General features: G+C 47.9%; 1 protein-coding gene across 22 annotated transcripts in view; it reads left to right on the top strand.

Annotated features, from left to right (window-relative positions):
- The first annotated feature begins 273 nt into the window (after positions 1–273).
- Positions 274–19,093, top strand: part of NFASC (neurofascin) — a 200,382-nt gene continuing 181,562 nt past the window's right edge. For 16 of the 22 annotated variants that reach the window (XM_031656569.1, XM_031656616.1, XM_031656613.1 and 13 more), the window contains exon 1: positions 277–399. In XM_031656569.1, the coding sequence (XP_031512429.1) occupies positions 293–399 (107 nt within the window). In that variant the 5' untranslated portion in view covers positions 277–292. Of the gene's footprint in view, positions 400–19,093 lie in introns of all 22 variants that reach the window. The other 6 variants (XM_031656617.1, XM_031656622.1, XM_031656620.1 and 3 more) reach the window with 3 other exon arrangements.

Genomic DNA, 19,093 nt, shown 5'->3' with positions numbered 1-19,093 from the left:
CTCAGCGAACGGAAACGGGGGAGACGAGTTGTTATCACTCTCAAGGCGAGCCTGCAAAGAGAGCTCAGGTGAAAAGAGAAAGGAAGATTTTTTTTTTCCGGCCCTGGCTCTGCGCACCCGCTCCCCAGCGCGCCAGGCGGGGCTGCGTCCGGAGCATCCTTCCCTCCGCCTCTGTCCTGGTCCCCGCTCCGCGGCCGCTCGGCGCGCGAAGGGAGGGGCGTGGGGGCGCGCACGCAGGCTGTCGGGGGCGCGCCGGCCGCCCGGGGACGCGCACGGGCTGGTCTCTGCCCTAATGCGGCGGCTGGCGGCGAGAGGCGCTGCGGGGGACGCGGGGGAAGTGGCGGCGCCGGCAGCGGACAGCTCAGACAGCGCCCAGGGCCGGAGCCCGAGCTCTTGGAGGTAGGCGAGCGCGAACACCGGAGAGATGGGGGTAGAGAATCATGGAAACCCACCTAGCGACACCCCCTTGTTCCCGCCCTCCTCTCTCTGTCTCCATCCACTGACCTGTCCCCCTCCCCCTCCGTCCACATTCCCATCCCTTCCCCTCTCCACACTGTCACCTGCCCGGAATCCATCCGATTCTGTCGATATACCCACCCCATCCCCGTCCAACTACCAGCCCCTTGCCCACCCCAACACCCTTTCTATCTCGTTGGCCGCGTCCCCTCCCCCTTCCCGCATCCTCAACCCTTTCCCTTTCCTGTCTGTCCCCGCCTCGTCCGTGAGCCCTGCCTGCCCTTGTACTTCTGTTTACCTCGACACCCCGCTTTGGATGACCCCATGCCTCCTATTTTTCCTACCGCACACATCAACCCCTTCTTGCCTCCCCTATTCTCTTACCCATCTCATGCCCCTACCAGTTGGTGTCCTGTCTCTCCATTCGCTCCCTCACAGTTCCTGTCCTCCCCCAGTTCCCCTGTGCACGCCCTGTCCCAGCCCCTTCCCAGCTGCCTCTTGGTGTCCTCCCGCATCACAGTCCCTCTCAAGAACCCCGCCTTCTCCCTCTTTGGCTGTTAGCTGGCCTGACACCCGTCACCTTTCCTCACTGCCCTTCCTGGTGCTGTATGGAGCCACACAGCCTGTACTCAGCCCTCCCTCAGTGGTCCCTGGACCCTCCTTCCCTGCATGGGGATCTCAGTTGTGGAATATAACCCCTTTCTGCGTATTTGATCCTATTTGTGGCTTGGGGAAGAAGAATGCTGGGGGTTAGTAGGCCTCTCTCTCATGTTCCTCTCCAGCCATGCAGCTGCCCCGGTACTCTAGCTGTTCAGGTTTGTTTCCTAGATGAATTGGGGGAGGGGGTGCTAGGCATTGGGAAACTAGGATGGGGAAGGGGCAGGGTCCAGGGGAATGACTGAGCAGACTCCTCCTAGGGCTTGGCCTGAGCCCTGATGTAAGGGCCTGAACGAGGAACCCTGCTGGAGGGCTGGAGAATTTTGGATTTTAGAAAAGATTCTGCTTCAGCCTCCAAGTCAGCACTTTGGCATCTGGAGCTGTCATGAGTGTGGCCCATGGGCTGGGCCAAGAGTGGGCAGAGTGCTGAATCACCTAGAATCTGGTCCCCATGGCAGCCCCCATCCTGTCCCCAGCCAGGTTCTGCTCCTGACTCTTTCCTTGGCATTTTGGCATGTGGGGTGTGTGTGTGCACATGCATGTGTGTGTGTGTGTTGAGCAGAGATGCCTCCTCCCTCAGTGTGGGGGAGAGGACGACAATACGCCTTTTCTGCCTGCCTGTGTCGCTGGCATGAGGGCCTAATATGTCTCATCTACCCTTGGAAATGTGTTGGGCCCTGCTGGGCCGCAATCAAATCTCCAGCAAGGCAAGGGCAAGCCACAGGGCTTTGAGACCTGGTTAGACAGGAGTTTAATTGTTTGTGTGGATCCAAAGCCAGGCTCAGAGCCCACAGAACTTAAAGCAATAGGAGAATAGCCCAGGGAAAATGTGTGTGAAGATTGGAAGCCTCTGGGGATAGGGGCCATACCAACTGTGAGGTGGGGGCAGTGGAGGAAGGCAGGCAGAGATCTATCCTCCTTCTGGTTTGGGGATGATTGGATGTGGTGGAATTGCATTGCAGGAAGAACTGAAGGAGATCAGGGGCCTGCTAAGCAGCTAATACATTTCACCTTTTGTCTTGACTGAGCTGGCACTTCGGAGGGAGTAATTTCTCCCCTTGTCTTTGGATTCAACTGAAGGGGTGTGTGTGTGTGTGTGTGTGTGTGTGTGTGTGTGTGTGTATAGAGAGAGAGAGAGAGAGAGAGAGAGAGAATGAATTATGCTGCCAATAAGGAAAGAGGCTCACTCCCACTTAGCCCCAGAAATTGTGGTTGCCACTGTGAAACAGGGAATGGCAACCCAATTCCTGTCTTGGGGGCCTCAGACGAAACCCAGAGGCTTAAATTGGGGCATTAAGAGCAAATTGCAGACAGACCCTGTCCCTTCTCTGCAAGGCTTTCTCACTTTAGGAATCCAAGTGGTTGGACTCCTTCAGCTCCTATGCAGTAAACTCTGAATGGGCCTCAGGCAGTGCCGGCAAGGGGATGTGCTGCTGGGACTGGCTGCCCCTTGCTTTGTCACCCTTCTCCGTCCCCTCTCCAGCATGAGTGGGGGTGGGGCTGGAAGCTTTCCCTGGCATCAGTGCCTCAGGGCTGCCAGCTTTTCCTGGTACAAGGAGAAAGCATCACCTGCAGCCGTTGTTGAGAGCTGATTGGGTTAAGATTCTGATGTTGAAATGCTTGATTGGAGCTCAGGTGAAGTGGGGGATTCTGATAACAATGTACATATTTCCCAGTTTTGTGCAATGAATCTCACCCCTCACCCCCTTGTTTGGCATCAGAAAGACTACGGAGAAATAAACCAAGGCACACGGAGGGAGGAGCTAGCTCCCCAGAGAGTCAGAGCAAGACCTTCCAATTGTACCTAGCCAGCTCCCTGTGGGCTGAACTGGCTGCATTCACAAGGGCTGGTTCTTTCAGGCACACATTGAAGAGGTGGCTGAGAGCTGGGGGTGGGGTTCTGGCTTTGCATTTCTGAGGTAGGTGGGTCAGAGTAGGGTCTGATTTCTGTGGTGAGTGAAAGACAGGATACCAAGGCTCTGATCAGTCTATTGCAACTTGTTTCCTACCTCTGGCTCCACTCTTCTCCCTCATGCTTTTTTGGAGACCAGAGGCACTCTGAGATCTTCAAGATCATGCAGGAGCTGTGGTGTGAGAATCATCCCTTTGTCTTTAGAAAAAGACATTCTTAGGAAATCAGCGAGGGAGAAGCAGAAAAATTCAGTTCTCAGTCTGTTTGACTGGAGTGATGTTTGGGGTGGGGAGGGGAGAAGTGAGGGGAACATAAGGCCAGTTTCATATTTACTCATTTAACGAAGATCCATTAATCCCTACAGTGTGGTGCTCTGCTAGGTGCTGAGACCATAGAGATGAAAAGTAAGCCAGGGTCCAATCTCTCCGAGCTCCTGGGCAATGGGAGAGGAAGACAGGTGATCAGACAAATAACATAGATAAGCTTGAGCGAGAGCACCTGGATAGGGATGTTACACAGCCAGGTCTTTAATTCTGGTGGTATCAGCACCCTGTCCTCCACAGCTATGAAGAGGCTTGGCTGATGCTATCCTGGATGGTAGCTCAGGGCTGACCCTGAAGTTGACTGTCAGGAAAAAGGTAGGGGACAAGATGAGGTTCAAGGTGTTGTCAGATCCCCAGCATGAAGGGCTGGAGGGGGGATGTTCTGTGTGTAGCTGAACCCAGCTAGATGCAGCTACAACCTGATAGGGGAATAACTGGAGGGAGCTCTGCAATGAATTCAAGGCTGCTTGACTTTCCCAATCCCATCTTCTAAGCTCTTGGATTTTAGGGGTAAAGTGTGGCTGGATATGCTTAGAGTGTCAGTGAGTCAGAGGAAAGAGGCTCTGGGAGCTATCTGTGTGTAGGGAAGACGCACAGGTATATGCTCAGACGCAAGGCAAGGAAAAATATTGTGAGCCCTGCTGTGTGTGAAAGGATTTGGCATTATGGGAAGGCCAGAGTCAGATGGGAGCCATTGACGGGGAGGGGAAGTTGTTGGTAAGCTGGAGAGGTCCTTAGAAGCTATACACTTGACCACAGATTCCCACATATATCGATAGCTGAACTGGGAAATTAGCTAAGGAGAGAGACTCTCAGTTTCATCTGTCTGAGTAGCCCCGCTTTTCACCCACACACCCATATTTGTTCATTTCATCAATGTGTCCTGAGCCTTTGAATCTGTTGGGAACTGTGCAAGCTATTGGGCGTGTAAGTCAAGTTGGAGACACAGAAATGAAACGAAATTAAAACTCAGCACAAGAACTGCTGTAATTGAGGTTAGATGAATTCCTGGCGTTGTAGGAGCATGGCTGAGGGGTCATAGTGGGCAGTAGGATCTGAAGTGATTGCACCAAACTGTCTGGACAGACCCCTGCCTTGGCTTGAGCAAGTTGATGACAAACTTTGGACACTTACAATGCCCAGCCAAGGCCCAGGCCTAGCTGCAAGGGCCCAGGCCCAACTGTAAGGGCAGATGTTGGATGCATATGGCCTGGTCCCTGGACTGCAGAAGAGGGCCTGGGAGTTAATGGTTCTGCTGGGTGCTTGAGTAGGCACTTCCACAGCTTTGCTGACCCAGGATATTGGTTAGATTGTGCCAGCTTGAGAACTCTCAGGCCACTCTTTTTTCATTAGGACTTGAGGCAAGCCGGAAAAAATAAAAGTGGCATAATAACAATAGTCATCATTATCAAGTTCTTTCTATGTGCTAGGCACCCCACTCTGTGCTTTCTATGCATCGTTTCATTTCATCCTGAAAGGGTTACCTACAAATGAGATATTGTTAGGATCCTTGTTTCACAGAAAATGGCAGATTCAGAGAAGCTGTTACTTCTTGAAGATTACAGAACAGGTGAGTCGCAGAGCTAGAATCTAAACCTTTATTTGTTTGACTTCAAAGCCTATGCTCCTCTCCCATATATTGTACTGAGCTCCACCTCCCACCCCACCACCCAACCCCAGGTAGAAAAATAAAAAGCTAGATGTTTTATCCACATGCACAAGGCTTTCTAGGAAAATCTGTTAGAAGGGCTCAGTTAAAAAGCATTTTAGAGTGCCTTACTTTATTCTGAAAGATACAGAAATGTGGTTCCTGCTTTCAGATAGAAGAAATAAGACTGAGACATGTAAAACACCTTGAGAACAAGACAATACAGGGTCTAATTAAATCTTCCTTGGTGCCTCGGACCCTGGACAGTAAAATTCCAAAGAAAAGCATGATCTGTTAGTTGGATTCAGTTGTTGGAGTCACGGAGGTAACACGGCATAGTAGAAACCATTCAGCCTTTGCGATCAGACAGATCTACATTCAGACCCTGCTTCTTCCACTTGCTAGCTGCATAGCTGCAGCTCATCTGCAAAATGGGGATATTAATATGAACCTTGCAGGGCTGTTACAGAGATTAAATGTGAGAGGATAGTGAAAGGCCCAATGTAATACTTAGCTGGTAGTAAATATTCATCAGATGCTAACTGCTGTACACAGAGGTGGTGGGAATGGAACTGAGTCTCGAAGAATTGGCAGAATTTGGATATGGAAGAGAAGCAGAGAGTATTCTAGATGAAGGAATCAGGTGTATAAGCAAAAACTTGGGTTCAGATTCTCTGGGAAAGAAGTGACCTCCTCATCCTGCCTGTTCTCTTCTACCCTCACCCCACCTTCTCCCTGGTCCATGCAGCAAAGTCTTGCAGGAAAAGGACATCATCATAAAAGGTACGAGGGGCCTTCAACTTCTGGCCCCATTGTTAGATGGATTTCTTTCTCTGTAAAATTAGAAGATTGCTGCAAGTTCCTGTCCCACAGTCCGTGTTTTTGGGATTTATGTCATTGATTAATTTCTTGTCCTGGCTTTCCTCTCCCACATACAGTGCCATGAAAAAGTTGGAGTGCCTGGGGCATGGTGGGGTCATCCCCTCACGTCCCTATCATCCCCTCCCAGCTCCTGCTGCTCTCTTCCTCCAGGAAGCAGCTGTCTTAGCATCTGCCTTCTCCTCCTTCACCTGCTCCTCCTCACGCCTCCCCTCCCAGACTGGCCCGGCCCCTCCTGAAAGGCCTCCCTGGCAGCCCCTCTCCCCCTTATTATGATGCTAATCATGTTGTTAATTTTTTTGAGATCCAGAAAGAAAGCCCCAATCTGTTCTAATGAATTTAATTAGAGAGGGGCTTGGAGAGCTTCAGAACCTCTTACCGGGATCACAATAAACAGAGTTAACGAGATAAACACCCTGGGATCAGCCGCTCAGGGGTTGGAAGGAAGGATTTCCCAGTCAGTCCTAGAATAAAAAAGTCCTTGGCACCCAGAGTTGGAGGAAGGCTGCGTGGACAGTGGTCTTCCAAGTGAGTTCCCTTTTGGCCTGTTTCTGCTTGCCCCACACAGCCCCACGTACTTAGCTTCATACGTAGTTCTGACTTTAGGTGGCAGATGAACCTCCTAAGAAGGTCTGATTATTCTTATCATCATCACCAAGCACCTGCTATTTGGGTCAGGGGTACCACATCTTCTTCTGGAGCAATGTGGAGGCTTATGAGACCCTGTCTCCTGCCCTATAGGTGGTAAGATATGTGTGTCCAAATATAAATAATATTTGCTAATTCCAGAAAGTAAGTGCTAGAAAGCTGACAGAAGATCACATTGGGCCTTTTTTTTTTTTTTTTTTGAGACGGGGTCTTGTTCTGTCACCCAGGCTGGAGTACAGTGGCGCGATCTTGACTCACTGCAACCTTGCAACCTTTACCTCCCAAGTCAAGTGATTCTCCTGCCTCAGCCTCCCAAGTAGCTGGGACTACAGGTGTGCCCACCACACCCCACTAATTTTTATATTTTTAGTAGAGATGGGGTTTCACCATGTTGGCCAAGCTGGTCTTGAACTCCTGACCTAAAGTAATCCACCCACCTCAGCCTCCCAAAGTGTTGGGATTACAGGCGTGAGCCACAGCGCCTGGCCGATGGGTCTTGAGATATCAAGACTTGAAGACTTCTTCCAAGACTACTAGAGAAAAACCATGTGCAAAGGCAGGACTATGCAGAGAATCTTTGATTTATGAAGGTAAATGGCATGGTTTGGGTGGTGGGTGCATGTAATTCAGTAGTGAGGGATGTGTCTGGAGCAGTATATGGAGACAAAATCATAGAGAACCCTGAGTGCTAGTCTTTACTCTTCTAACCTGGTTGCACTGCCGTCTCCCTGCTTTGTTTCTCTGAGCACAAAGGATGCCCAGCTCTGGGAAAGGCCTCCTAGGATGGGAGAGTTCTGGCCTTCATGCTGAAGGCCAGTTTAGGCCTTTCCTGGATCCAGTTTAGGCCAACTGGAGTGGATTGACCAGATGCTAAGTTTTGTTCTCAGATCTTGAGATTTTCTGGGATGAGAGTAAATGGCTGGCAGAGCAATTCCAAGAACTTTTCCCAGTGATGAAAATTCCCTTTTTCTTTACTGATGCTGGCCAATTTGCTTTGGCAGTAGCATTTTAAACAACTATTTGGTGAAAGCTCCAATTTCAGGGTCAGAGAATTTCATCACTCTTTTCTTTATATTACTAAGAGTTATCTGAGTTGTGTATTTGGATATGTGTGTGCATATGTGTCTGTGTGTGTGTGTGTGTGTGTGTGTGGTGCCTATGTTAGTAGAATTGTTCCAACTAGGTCTGTTTCTAGTTTTATCTTTATTTGCAATGTAAAAGTTATTAAATGTTTCTAGGCCTTTTTTCTTGTTCAAAGATGGAAGAATCTCCCCTATATCTTACTGTTTATTGACCATAAGCCAAATTATTTGAGAATAACAGGATGTTAATTATGAGGAGGTATTATAGCTATCTATCATTTTGACAGGAAGTATAATATTGAGATAAAATTTTAAGTCTGTCTCCCTGCCACCGGACTCTTGGAACATCTTGATTCGTGAGACCAGCCAAAGTTTTGTTTGGGGGCACCACCAATGTTTATGCTTCTTGTTACTTTTCCTAATCTGTCTGGGCTTGTGTGTAATTAGTAAATGAAGTTAGTACATTGCTGTCAGGTGTTGGCTGACCTATATAAGAGAAATTTATATGCAAGACATTGTTGTCACTCCCATTGTTATAATACCCATTGTGTGGTATTTTTCCACATGTTGGAGGTGAATGCCTTTGTGGAGGAAAATGCCTCCAAGGCCATAGATGATTTTCCTATGCTGACGTAGGTAAGGACAGAAACTAGATATCTTTCCAATTATCATCACACACTGAGTGGAATTGAAGCCTTTGTCATCCACATTGGGAGCTAAACCAGGATTCTCTGCCTGGCCTCAGCCCTGGGATGTGCTCTGGTTTTGTTTTTGTAAGATATTCATTGCATCTGCAGTTATTATTTGAAGACCCTACTATGTGCATTGCACTCTTCTAGGTGGAAACTTGTTCTGAGAGAATCCTCAACTCAAAAAAATGTTAGAAATGTTTTAGTTCAAGGTAGTTATTTTACTAATCAAGAAATGAAGACTCAGAAGTGTGGCATGACTGACTTGTGGCTGCATGGTTGGTTGCTGGCAAAAGCTAGTTCTGGCAAAACCCACATATGAACCTGGTAATGATACAAGATGATTGGTAGGTAATTAAGTTTCTAAAGCATGATCTAATCTAGAAGTGCTTTGGGATGTCAGAGAACAGAGGAAATCAGTGTAAATTAAAGTCTTTGGGGAAGATTCTGAAGAGAAGTGGGGGTTGGCTTGGGCGTCTAGAGATGGGTAGGGCCTGAATAGGCAAAGATAAGAAAATGGCATTTCTGGTGGGGAAAGGAGTGCCCACTCAAAGGGCTAGAAGAGGGAAACAGCTAGTTTGGTCAGACATGATGAATTGGCCAGGCTGGAACAGTGGAAGGAGCAGTCTGGGGCCAGACTGTAGCGAACCTTAGCTTGCTAACTGAGGAGTGACTTTTTTTGGAGTTGGTGAGTAGTATTTGAAGCTTCATAGCTGAACACTCTCTTGCTCTGAAGACAACAAGATTGTGGTGTTAAAAGAAGTGGGTGGGAAGTCCCTTTCCAGGCACCTAGTGGTTTCTGAGGGGATAGTTCCTTCTGAAGGGGCCTTTGGGGCAGAGGGAAGTGCTGAAATACACTAGGAAAGAGCTTGTCGCTGTCCAGAGTGCTGACCTGACCTGAGAGATTTTTCTCTTCAGTGATGCTGAGTTGGAAAGTAAAGCTGGGGAATGCTTAGAACCAGCCAAGGGATCTGGAGAATGATTCTGGCTAGGACTAGGCAGCATGTGGGCTTTTTGTAAGTAAACTAGTTACAGTATCTGACTTCATAGTCCTTGTGACGAAAGCAAAAGTATGGAGAGACTGTGTGTCCACGTATACATGCTAAGATGACCCAATTTATAGCCTTGTAAGTGTTGCCTTAGAACGTTTGTGTTTACATGAGAATCCCAGCACATTGCTTCTTTCATTATGAAAATGCACACCCACTATTCAACATTCCACAGAACACCTAAAACCTACCCCAACAAACCGGGGGAGAACAGCAGAACTTCCCAGAACACCCTACTCATTACTTCACATGAAACATCTAAATGCTTTATATTAGTGCTGTCCAATAGAACTAACTTTTTTTTTTTTTTTTTTTTGAGACGGAGTCTGGCTCTGTTGCCCAGGCTGGAGTGCAGTGGCTGGTTCTCAGCTCACTGCAAGCCCCGCCTCCCAGGTTCACGCCATTCTCCTGCCTCAGTCTCCCGAGTAGCTGGGAGTACAGGCGCCCGCCACCTCGCTTGGCTAATTTTTTTTTTGTATTTTAGTAGAGACGGGGTTTCACCGTGTTAGCCAGGATGGTCTCGATCTCCTGAACTCGTGATCCGCCTGTCTCGGCCTCCCAAAGTGCTGGGATTACAGGCTTGAGCCACCGCGCCCGGCCAGAACTTTCTTTGATGATGGAAATGTTCTGTATCTGCACAGTCTAACATGATTAAGCCACTAAGTACATGAGCACTTGAAATGTGGCTAATATGACTGAAGAATTGAATTTTGAATTAAATTAAAATTAAATTTAAATCTCTACATGTGGCTAGTCTACTGTATTGGACTGCACAGCTCTACAGAGTCAGAATCTTTGACCTTTGCCACTTACATCTCCTTATTGATCCTCATACCTAAGTCTCTTTGACTTAGAGTAAAGTGGACTTTTGAGTGGGAGTAAGTTTGACAAATTGTTGGAGAAAGCCCCATACTGAATCCAAGCTGAAGTCTGTGTCTGGCTGTGAGTTTTGCCCTGACTTTCTTGTTTTCAAAATGAGAACAACCATACATGATGCCCTGCAAGTTTTCCATTCAAAGAGAGAGAAGGCTCCTTGCATTCTGGCTGGGGTCTCAGGGACCTGATCTAAGACTTTTTGGAGCCTGGAATGGGAAAGTTATGTGGTGTTTATGGCCCTGAAAAGCTGGCTGTGGGTTGAGGTGGGGTACAAATAATGTGCTGTGGTGTCAGATGTTTGCAGACATCTCAGCAGGGAAAGGCTCCCAGTCCTGATCCATCTCCCATTGCAACTCTGTGTATCTTTACTGTCATCCCGTTTATCTGGTGTAGTGGACATGGCCCAGGGTGGGGGTACAGATGAGCCTTTTTCTGTTTTGCTTTTGTTTTTCTGAGCCATTTTTGCCCAAGGAAGAGTGAGTGTTAGAAGTATCAAAGGGTGATAAATGCTTACAAATGCCAAGCAAGAGGTAAGTAATAATAATCTGTCAAAAGACTAGAGCAGAAAATTTCCATGGTGTTGGCACATGCCAGCCTCCGTAGGCCTGCCTAACCTTACCATAAACATGCTTGATTTCCTGTGTCTCTGGTCTTAGGCTTGCTATATATAAGTCTGATTTCCTAAACCAGAGTGCATGCTTTTTGAAGGTATTTCTTATTGTCCTCTTGTTTTCTCCAATAGAATCTCAATGTGCTGATGGTAATCCCTAATAAATGCTTGCTTGTGAGTCACTCTTTGTTAGCATGGAGCAGTGAATTTGACCCCTAGAAAATGTGTGCACATGAATACAAATAATATTTATTGAGCCCCTGCTGGGCATAAGTCTCTGTGCTCAGTACTGCGGGCAGTGACAAAGGAGGAGCTGAAGATGGTTGCTCCCAGTCTAATGGGAGAGCAAAGGCAGGCACATATGAAACACACACACACACACACACACACACACACAAAACTGATAGGGAAAAACAAAGACAAAGGCGGTAGCAGGGATCCAGAGCTGCGGGTGGGGTGCAGGGTGCTGGAGGGACCAGATTACATGTGTGTCCCTGTCTGGCCTCTCAAGGATTCCCTCCTTCATGAGGGAATGGCTTAGCTGGTACCAGCCACCTCCATGCCTGCAGTAACAGAGCTGCCTTTATGGTTGGTCAGGCAGCTTGCTCTCTCACTGGGCTATACGGAGGCAGGGCTGTCCTGAGCTCACCTCTCCTCTTCCATGGTGAAGAGCACTTTGAAGAGAGTAGGGACATTGAGGAAGGGGACTGTGGAAAGGGAAGAAACTTGCTTTTCTTTTTGTCACTTAAATGGTGACAGAGCCTTGCTCTCAGACTTCCTTTTAGTCACAGAAGAGGTTTGTTGGGTCTCCATCAGCTCTGGCACATGGAGCCCCATGATGCAGCCCCAGGTGCAGCTCTGGAGGGGCAAGAGAAGCAGAGCTTGGTGATGTGGCTCCCCATGATCACCCAGGCCCCTGGCTCTACTGTCTTGGGGTGTGCCCTGCCTGGTGGGGAGTGAGTGGGCTGCATATTCCAGCTGGGGTTGGGGAAGGACTTTTCTGGCTGACTCGCAGGGAGGAGTCTGCCCTTCACCGTCTTCCACATAGTGCCCCTCAGTCCTCCACATGCACACAGATCACCTGGGGTCTTGTTAAAATGCAGATTCAGAATCAGCAGGTCTGGATTGGGTTTGAGATTCTGCATTTCCAACAAGGTCCCAGGTAATGCCAGTACTGCCAGTCTGCAAACTGCGCTTTGATGTACAAGGCCCTAAACATGGGTTCTCAACCCTGCCAACATGGTAACATCACTTGGGGAGATCTTACAATATGCCAGTACCTGAGATCCACCTGTACCAAATAAATTGCAATCTCTGAGGGTTGGGTCTAGGTACTGGGATGTTGTAAAGCCTTCCGGGTAATTCTACTATATAGCCCAATCTGAGAACCACCGGACAGTTTTTCTCCTCCTTCTGCTGTGCTTTTCACCTGGCTATATCTTCCTTACAACTAGAGACTGTAAGTGGCTTGAGGTCAGAGAGTGTCTTACAACATATTACTAACACCTGCACCGCAGTAGTAGTAGTTCTCTGATGTGTGAGTGGTTCATTCGGTTGACTACAACATGATGCCAATGGCTCTGTCACTTGGTGCCATAACTACCACCTGCACTGGTGGCCCTGGCCACCACTCCTGTAGATCCACCATCACCCATGAGGGATCAAAGAATGCGGCTGGCTTAGAGCAGGCTAGCTCTACTCTTGGAATAGCGACTCTAAGTGGGTGTCCAGTGCCTGGAACTAAGTCAGCTTTCAGTAAATATATACCAAATGGATGATTATTCTGGTGGCGGTGGGTAGGGGCAGAGACTGAATTAGGGATCAGAAGACTGGGGCTAAAGTGACTAGCACAAACTGTTCAACCTTCCTTAGCTTTCATTTTCTCAGTTGTAAAATGAGGATACTAATGCCCACTTAATAGGGTGATTTAAGTAGTCGTAGAGAAGTGGTCCTGTAAATGCTAGTGTTGTACAGATAAATGGTTGTGTAAGAATTCATTTCCAAAGTGGCAGGGCTAAGCTATAATGTTATCCCTCTGACTCATGTCCTAACAGACCCTCTGGGGTCTCACTCACTATGTGTGCCTGCATCTACAGAATAGCAAGAAGGCTATGGGACATGCAATTGACTGGACACCTACTCTGTATCAGCGACTGTCCTAGATGCTTGACTTTGTCATCTCGTTGACTCATCACAACCCTGAGTGGACGTTATTGTTCCCATTACACTGAGAAAATGGAAGCTCAGAAGGGGAACCACCTTGCCCCACGTAGCACATGGGTGTATCTGATTCCAAAGTCTCCTAATCCCAGCTCGTTACCTATCGGGAAACTCTGGGTTCCAGCACAGGTTGATGATCCCTTTGTTTGAGAAGCCTCTTTGTTTGGCTGTTGCTTGTATTAATTAGTGAGATAAGAGTCTGAGTATCACAGAGACTCCAGTCTTCTATTAGGGAATGTTAGGATCTGACAGCATGGGAGCTTTGTGAGTCTCGGCTGACACCATACCATAAAGCCACTGTTCAGTGCTCTTGAGGCCCTGAGGCTGAGGCTGTGACATCTTCCCCATAGAAGAATCACCACCTGCCACCACTGTCCCCTCTCTGCTAGACAGAGCTGTTGAACCCAGCATTGGTCTGTTCCACTTACAGGTTTACTTTTGGTTGTGATACTAAAAGAAAATGGGAACATACAAGGGGGACAACCCCATGAGCCTTCCCTAACCATCTTACTTCCAGGTGTGATGTCAGCAGAATGTTTGCATCACCTGGTGCCAGTCCCCCCATCCTGAGGGGTCGGTGACTCCTCTCCTCCAGTAGATTTAGTACTGAGAGGAGGCCTGATGTCTGCTTTCCTCCTGTCCACCCCTTTGGCTTCTGCAGTGATGCTATTGCAAGGGCACTTCCTGGCAGAAGTCACCCTAGTTAAGCTCTTCAGTAAAAGAAAACAGGGAGGGTTGATTTGCATGGTCTGACCAGTTAGCGGGTGGAGCCCTAGTCCAGGTGCTTATCCATCTATACCTGGAGTAGATCTTTATCTCAAGACCTTATCAGGTATTTGCTGAGGCTAGCTGAACCCACACTGAAAAGAGAACAAGATATAGCTCACCAGACTGGAGACTCAAGCCTGATTACCTAGGAACTGCAGATATGCAATGGGCTTCCAATATACATTTCTAATGCTTCTCCCTGAGGTCTGACTAAGCATATCTGGTCCACATTTGTTCTCTTGATATCTTCTAATTTGGCTGATTCTTCTCTTAGGTATTTCATGAAATTCTTCAGGGCCAGTTTTACACCACCCAGAACTTTCTTAAGCTTTGCTTATGAATTGTTCAAAGTTTACTTAAAGTACAGAGGGTTTAACTATTGTTTTGCTTCAATTTGTGCTCTGCTAAGTCCCCACTTTTACACTGTGGCTTTCTCCTTCTTCTTTCTCTTTGAATGTCCCTAAAGCTTTCTCTGTCTGAAAACTCTTTTTCCCATTTTTGAGTGTACATGGTCAGTATGTTACCCCTCTGGTTGGAATAGAAACTTTCAGTTAGGCTTGGGCCAAAAACAATCCTGTCACCCAGAAGCCTCACGCATTCTGCGTAACACCATTAAATGCTCCATCTGACCACAGAGGCCTGGGGTTTTAATGCTTAATCTTTTTATTCCCACTGACCTGTGGTTATTCCAGCACAACCTGTCCTTTTATTTTAGGAATCAGCATGAAGCCTAGTGGGCTTCTGGGACATGGATGGGCTTCATGAAGTACCGGGGCTTGGATGGCTTTGGCTGGTGGGCCCCCAGGATCCTGCCTCCTTTCCTCCTCCATCTGGCTGCCCTCAGCAGTGGGGCCATCAGTGTGTTGCCTTGCTCAGACACGTGGGATGGGAGTTGTCTGTCAATGGTGTGGAAGGAAGCTGAGGCTTAAAGGAATGAATGCTGTATGCTGGGCCCTCCTGGAAGGCTGATGTGGGAGTGGGTCAGAGCTGGGTCAGGTGCTGGCTCCGTTCTGAGTCAGACTAGGAAAATCCTCTCTGAACACATCCCATGGTTCCTCTGTGTTCCTGAAACCTTGACAAATAAAGAGGGAGCTTTTATATGGCACCATAAAAAGTTGCAGCTGGGGCTTCTGAGAGCAAGAATCCTTTGTTTCTCAGCAGGCTGGTGACATCATCCAGGGCCTACCCAGATGCTGGTGTGTTGGGGACAGACCAATATAGGCCAAGGACTACTCAGCAATGGCTAAAGATATTTTGCTTGCTGGGACTATTTCCTTTTTTAATTGAACATGTTATTGAGATGGTTAATCCACTTAAGAAATAATACAGAGAGATCCTATGTGCCTTTACGCAGTTTCTCCCAAGGGTAACATCTTGCAAAATCATAGTACACTCTCACAACCAGGATATTGATGTTGACACAATCCACCAATCTTATTTCGACTTTTCTAGTTTCACTTATGCTAATTTCTCTGTGTGTTGCTCGGACTGTTTTTGCTCCAAATCATTTGTCTGCCTTCTCTCCTTTCTTCCCTCCCCAGGTCGCCCGCCCGCCTGCCTGCCTGCCTGCCTTCCTTCCTTCCTTCCTTCCTCCCTTTTTCTCTCTCTTTCTCTCTTTCTTTCATGGAGTTTCACTCTCGTTGCCCAGGCTGAAGTGCAATGGCACCATCTCGGCTCACCTCACTGCAACCCCCACCTCCTGGGTTCAAGCGATTCTCCTGCCTCAGCCTCCCAAGTATCTGGGATTACAGGCGTGCACCACCACGCCCGGCTAATTTTGTATTTTTACAAAGTTAGTAGAGGCGGAGGTTTTTAGTAGAGAAGGGGTTTCTCCATGTTGTTCAGGCTGGTCTTGAACTCCTGATCTCAGGTGACCCGCTCACTTCAGCCTCCCAAAGTGCTGGGATTACAGGCATGAGCCACCTTGCCTGGCCCCAGGTTTGTGTCTCTAAGGCTACATTGTGCAATGCCAGAGTGCATGCATCTGGTCTTGGAAATAGAATACGGAACAAGAACCAGGGCCCAGAACTACACTGCCTGGGTTTCCATTTGGCGCTCAGTTCATCAGTTGTGTGATCTTTGGTAAATGACTTACGTCTTCTCTAATTTTCATTTGTAAAGTGGAGAGTTAAGTAGGGCTTACCCTTCATGGGTTGTTAGGATTAAAATAAGTAATGCACATGAACCCCTTTGCCTAGTGCCTGGCAAATTAGAAGTGCCCTGTGAAGGTTAGCTGTTATATTCTTGCCCCACTTCCCTTCCTGAGGGTAGCTTCATGCTCTGCCTTATTCAAGTACTCCTAATGGCTTTGGTGAGCAACCGTGAAATGTTTTTGGCCTCAAATAAGTGCTCAATTGTATGCTAGATACTGTGGGTATTACACTGAGACAAACAGGCAGTTCTTGCCTTAAAAACCTTGTATTTCAGTAGAGAAAGTATGCCAGGCATCCATGCATGGTAAAGATAACTACACAGGTACTAAAGGACAACTGCAGGCCCGGCACGGTGGCTCATGCCTGTAATCCCAAAACTTTGGGAGGCCGAGGCGGGTGGATCACTTGGGGTCAGTCTAAGAATTAAAGAAAGAGGAGAGAAACGTGAAGGGTGGCTTTTCAGTCAACAGGGACAGGTTTATTTTAAATAAACTTGAGAGGGGCAGCTGGCTGAGTTAGGTCAGAACCACACTCTCTTACAGACTAAGAGTTTTTAAGGATTCTGGATGGGAGAGTTTATCAGAGATTTGGACTGCTTCTGTGTCTCTTTGTTGTGCTTATCTGGGAGGGAGAGTTGTGTGTCTGTTCCCATATATCTTTCTGTAGCTGCAGGCATATCCCTCGAGTCTGCTTTTAGCTTCCCTATCTTAGTGCACCTGAAGAGCAAGGAATGTGTTTATTAAGGCCCACTGTTTTACTGGGGCCCGTTGTATGAGGTTGAAGTTTGGTGGTTACCCAAAGGACTTTCCCCCTACTTCCCTCTGTGCCCGAGTTGTCTTATCTGTGTTTTACTGTCTGCTCTTTCTGGCTGCTTGTGGTTAGAAGAGAAATGATTTCCTTGAAATGCATGAGGCTAGAAAGGGAGCTGGAACTTCAAGTGGCAGTGTATGTCTGAGATGACGGTGCTCCTGCTCTATCAGTCAGGAATTCAAAATGAGCCTGGCCAACATGGTGAAACCCCATCTCTACTAAAATACAAAAAAAAAAAAAAATAGCTGGGCGTGATGGTGAGCACCTGTAATCCCAGCTACTCGGGAGGCTGAGGCAGGAGAATTGCTTGAACCTGGGAGGCGGAGGTGGCAGTGAGCTGAGATTGCGCCACTGCACTCCAGCGTGGGCGACAGAGCGAGACTCCATCTCAAAAAATAAAATAAAAAATAAAATAAAATAAAATAAAGGACAACTGCAAATGGCTGGTTCAGACCACAGGAGCTCCTGGAGTTTAGGAAAGGGAGAGGACATTTTAATCTGTTGTACCTAGAAAGACTTAAAGGAGGAGATTTGGGGTGGAACCTTGAAAGATGGAGCTCTGGCCAGGCATGGTGGTTCACACCCATAATCCCAGCACTTTGGGAGGCCCAGTCAGGAGGATCCCTTGAGGCCAGGAATTTGAGACCAACCTGGGCAGCATAGCGAAACACCATTTCTACAAAAAAATTTTTAAAAATCAGCTAGGCATGGTGGCACACCTATAGTCCTAGTTACTTGGGAGGCTGAGGCAGGAGGGTCACTTGAGCCCAGAAGTTTCAGGTCACAGTGAACTATGATTGTACCACTGCACACCAGCCTGTGTGATAGGCTGAGACCTCTGACTCTTGCTCCCAAAAAGCTCATGAAGTTATATCTCCATGGGGGAAGGGGCTGGAATTCAAAAGAAATGGACAGTCCAGTTATCCTAATTGCCTTCATGCTGGCCACACTTACAGGGGCACAGGATGGAAGGAGGAAGGGATGACTTCTGATTTAAAAATGAGGCCCCTGGCTGGGCACTGTGGCTCACACCTATAATCCCAGCATTTTGGAAGGCCGAGGTGGGAGGATTGCTTGAACCCAGGAGTTTGAGGCCAACCTGAGCAAGACAGTGAGAAGTGAGACCCTGTCTATACCAAAAAAAATAAATAAATAAAATAAAAAAAGGGCCAGGGAGGGTAAGGAGACTGACACAAGAAGGTTAGTCAACAAAACAGGTAGAAGTGAGGTGTTATGTTTCAGAGTAGGGAATTGGAATCCACTTCTCACAATAAGCCATTTTCCTGTGATCTAATTGTATCCTTATACCCTTGTTCTACCAGGCTAATACACTAAGCCAATATATTATTTCCTCCATAGAGATGGGGAAACTAACACACAGAGAGTTTGGTGGCCATTTGAGGGTGCGGCATGAATTAGGGTGGGGCCATGCCATGGTATCCATTGCTTGACTGTGGCCTGTGGATTTCTAGCCTAGTTCTCTCCTGGGCCTCTGTGACTCAGGTCTCAGCTGGTGTCTAGCTTGGGGCAAGCTCTGGATTCCTAGGTGGGGGATGGAGAGTGATCCACCCAATGTAAGACCTCTTCAGATCAAGCAACCCTGGCACAGAGCACCATGTGACCATCACTGCACCCTCCTGGCTTTGGCAGGGTTCCAAGCCCTGGTCTCAACAGCCACGGGACTTGGTGGCCCAGCCTGGGAAGAGCCCATTGTCCTCTTGCATCACCACTGGCTGTGTGGCTGGCTGCTGGCTAGCTTGCTTGTTCATTATTTGTTTTGTGGAGGCTGCCCTGAGTCCTATATTCAACCACAGCTGGGCAGCTGGCACTTGCTCAACTTTTGCCCCAGTCTACCCTAGAATCTCAGTGGTGCTAACGGAAGACTGCTGCCTGTGTGTTGTGTGTGTGTGCGTGTGTGTGTGTCCGTGTGTGTGTGTGCATGTGTGTGGTATATAGGAGAAGAGGGAGAAAAGAAGGTGTTAAGCCTCCTGAAAGGGTAGGAGATTTCTCTCTCCACTGGGGGCCTGGTTTTGGGTTGAGAGAACTCAGATGTGTATAAATTGACCGTGGTCATTTGCCTTAACCACCAGTGGGAGGACACATGGGTGGTCACGGGGTCTAAATGTGAGTGGCCTGTGACTGCCCCATCCTGGCTATTGTCATAGCAGCAGCAACAGTAGTAATAATAATAGTTAAGTTAAAATAATGGCAGCTACCAGATATTCAGAGCTTACTATATGCTAGACAATGTCCTAAGGGCTTTAAGTAGATACTATCTCACTCCACATTCTACTTACGAGATTTTTTCAGCTG

This window comes from Papio anubis, chromosome 1 (assembly GCF_008728515.1).
Source record: "Papio anubis isolate 15944 chromosome 1, Panubis1.0, whole genome shotgun sequence".
In the NCBI taxonomy this organism is placed as follows: domain Eukaryota; kingdom Metazoa; phylum Chordata; class Mammalia; order Primates; family Cercopithecidae; genus Papio; species Papio anubis.
Note: the sequence above shows the minus strand (reverse complement) of the source record. Positions and strands in the feature narration are given on the sequence as shown.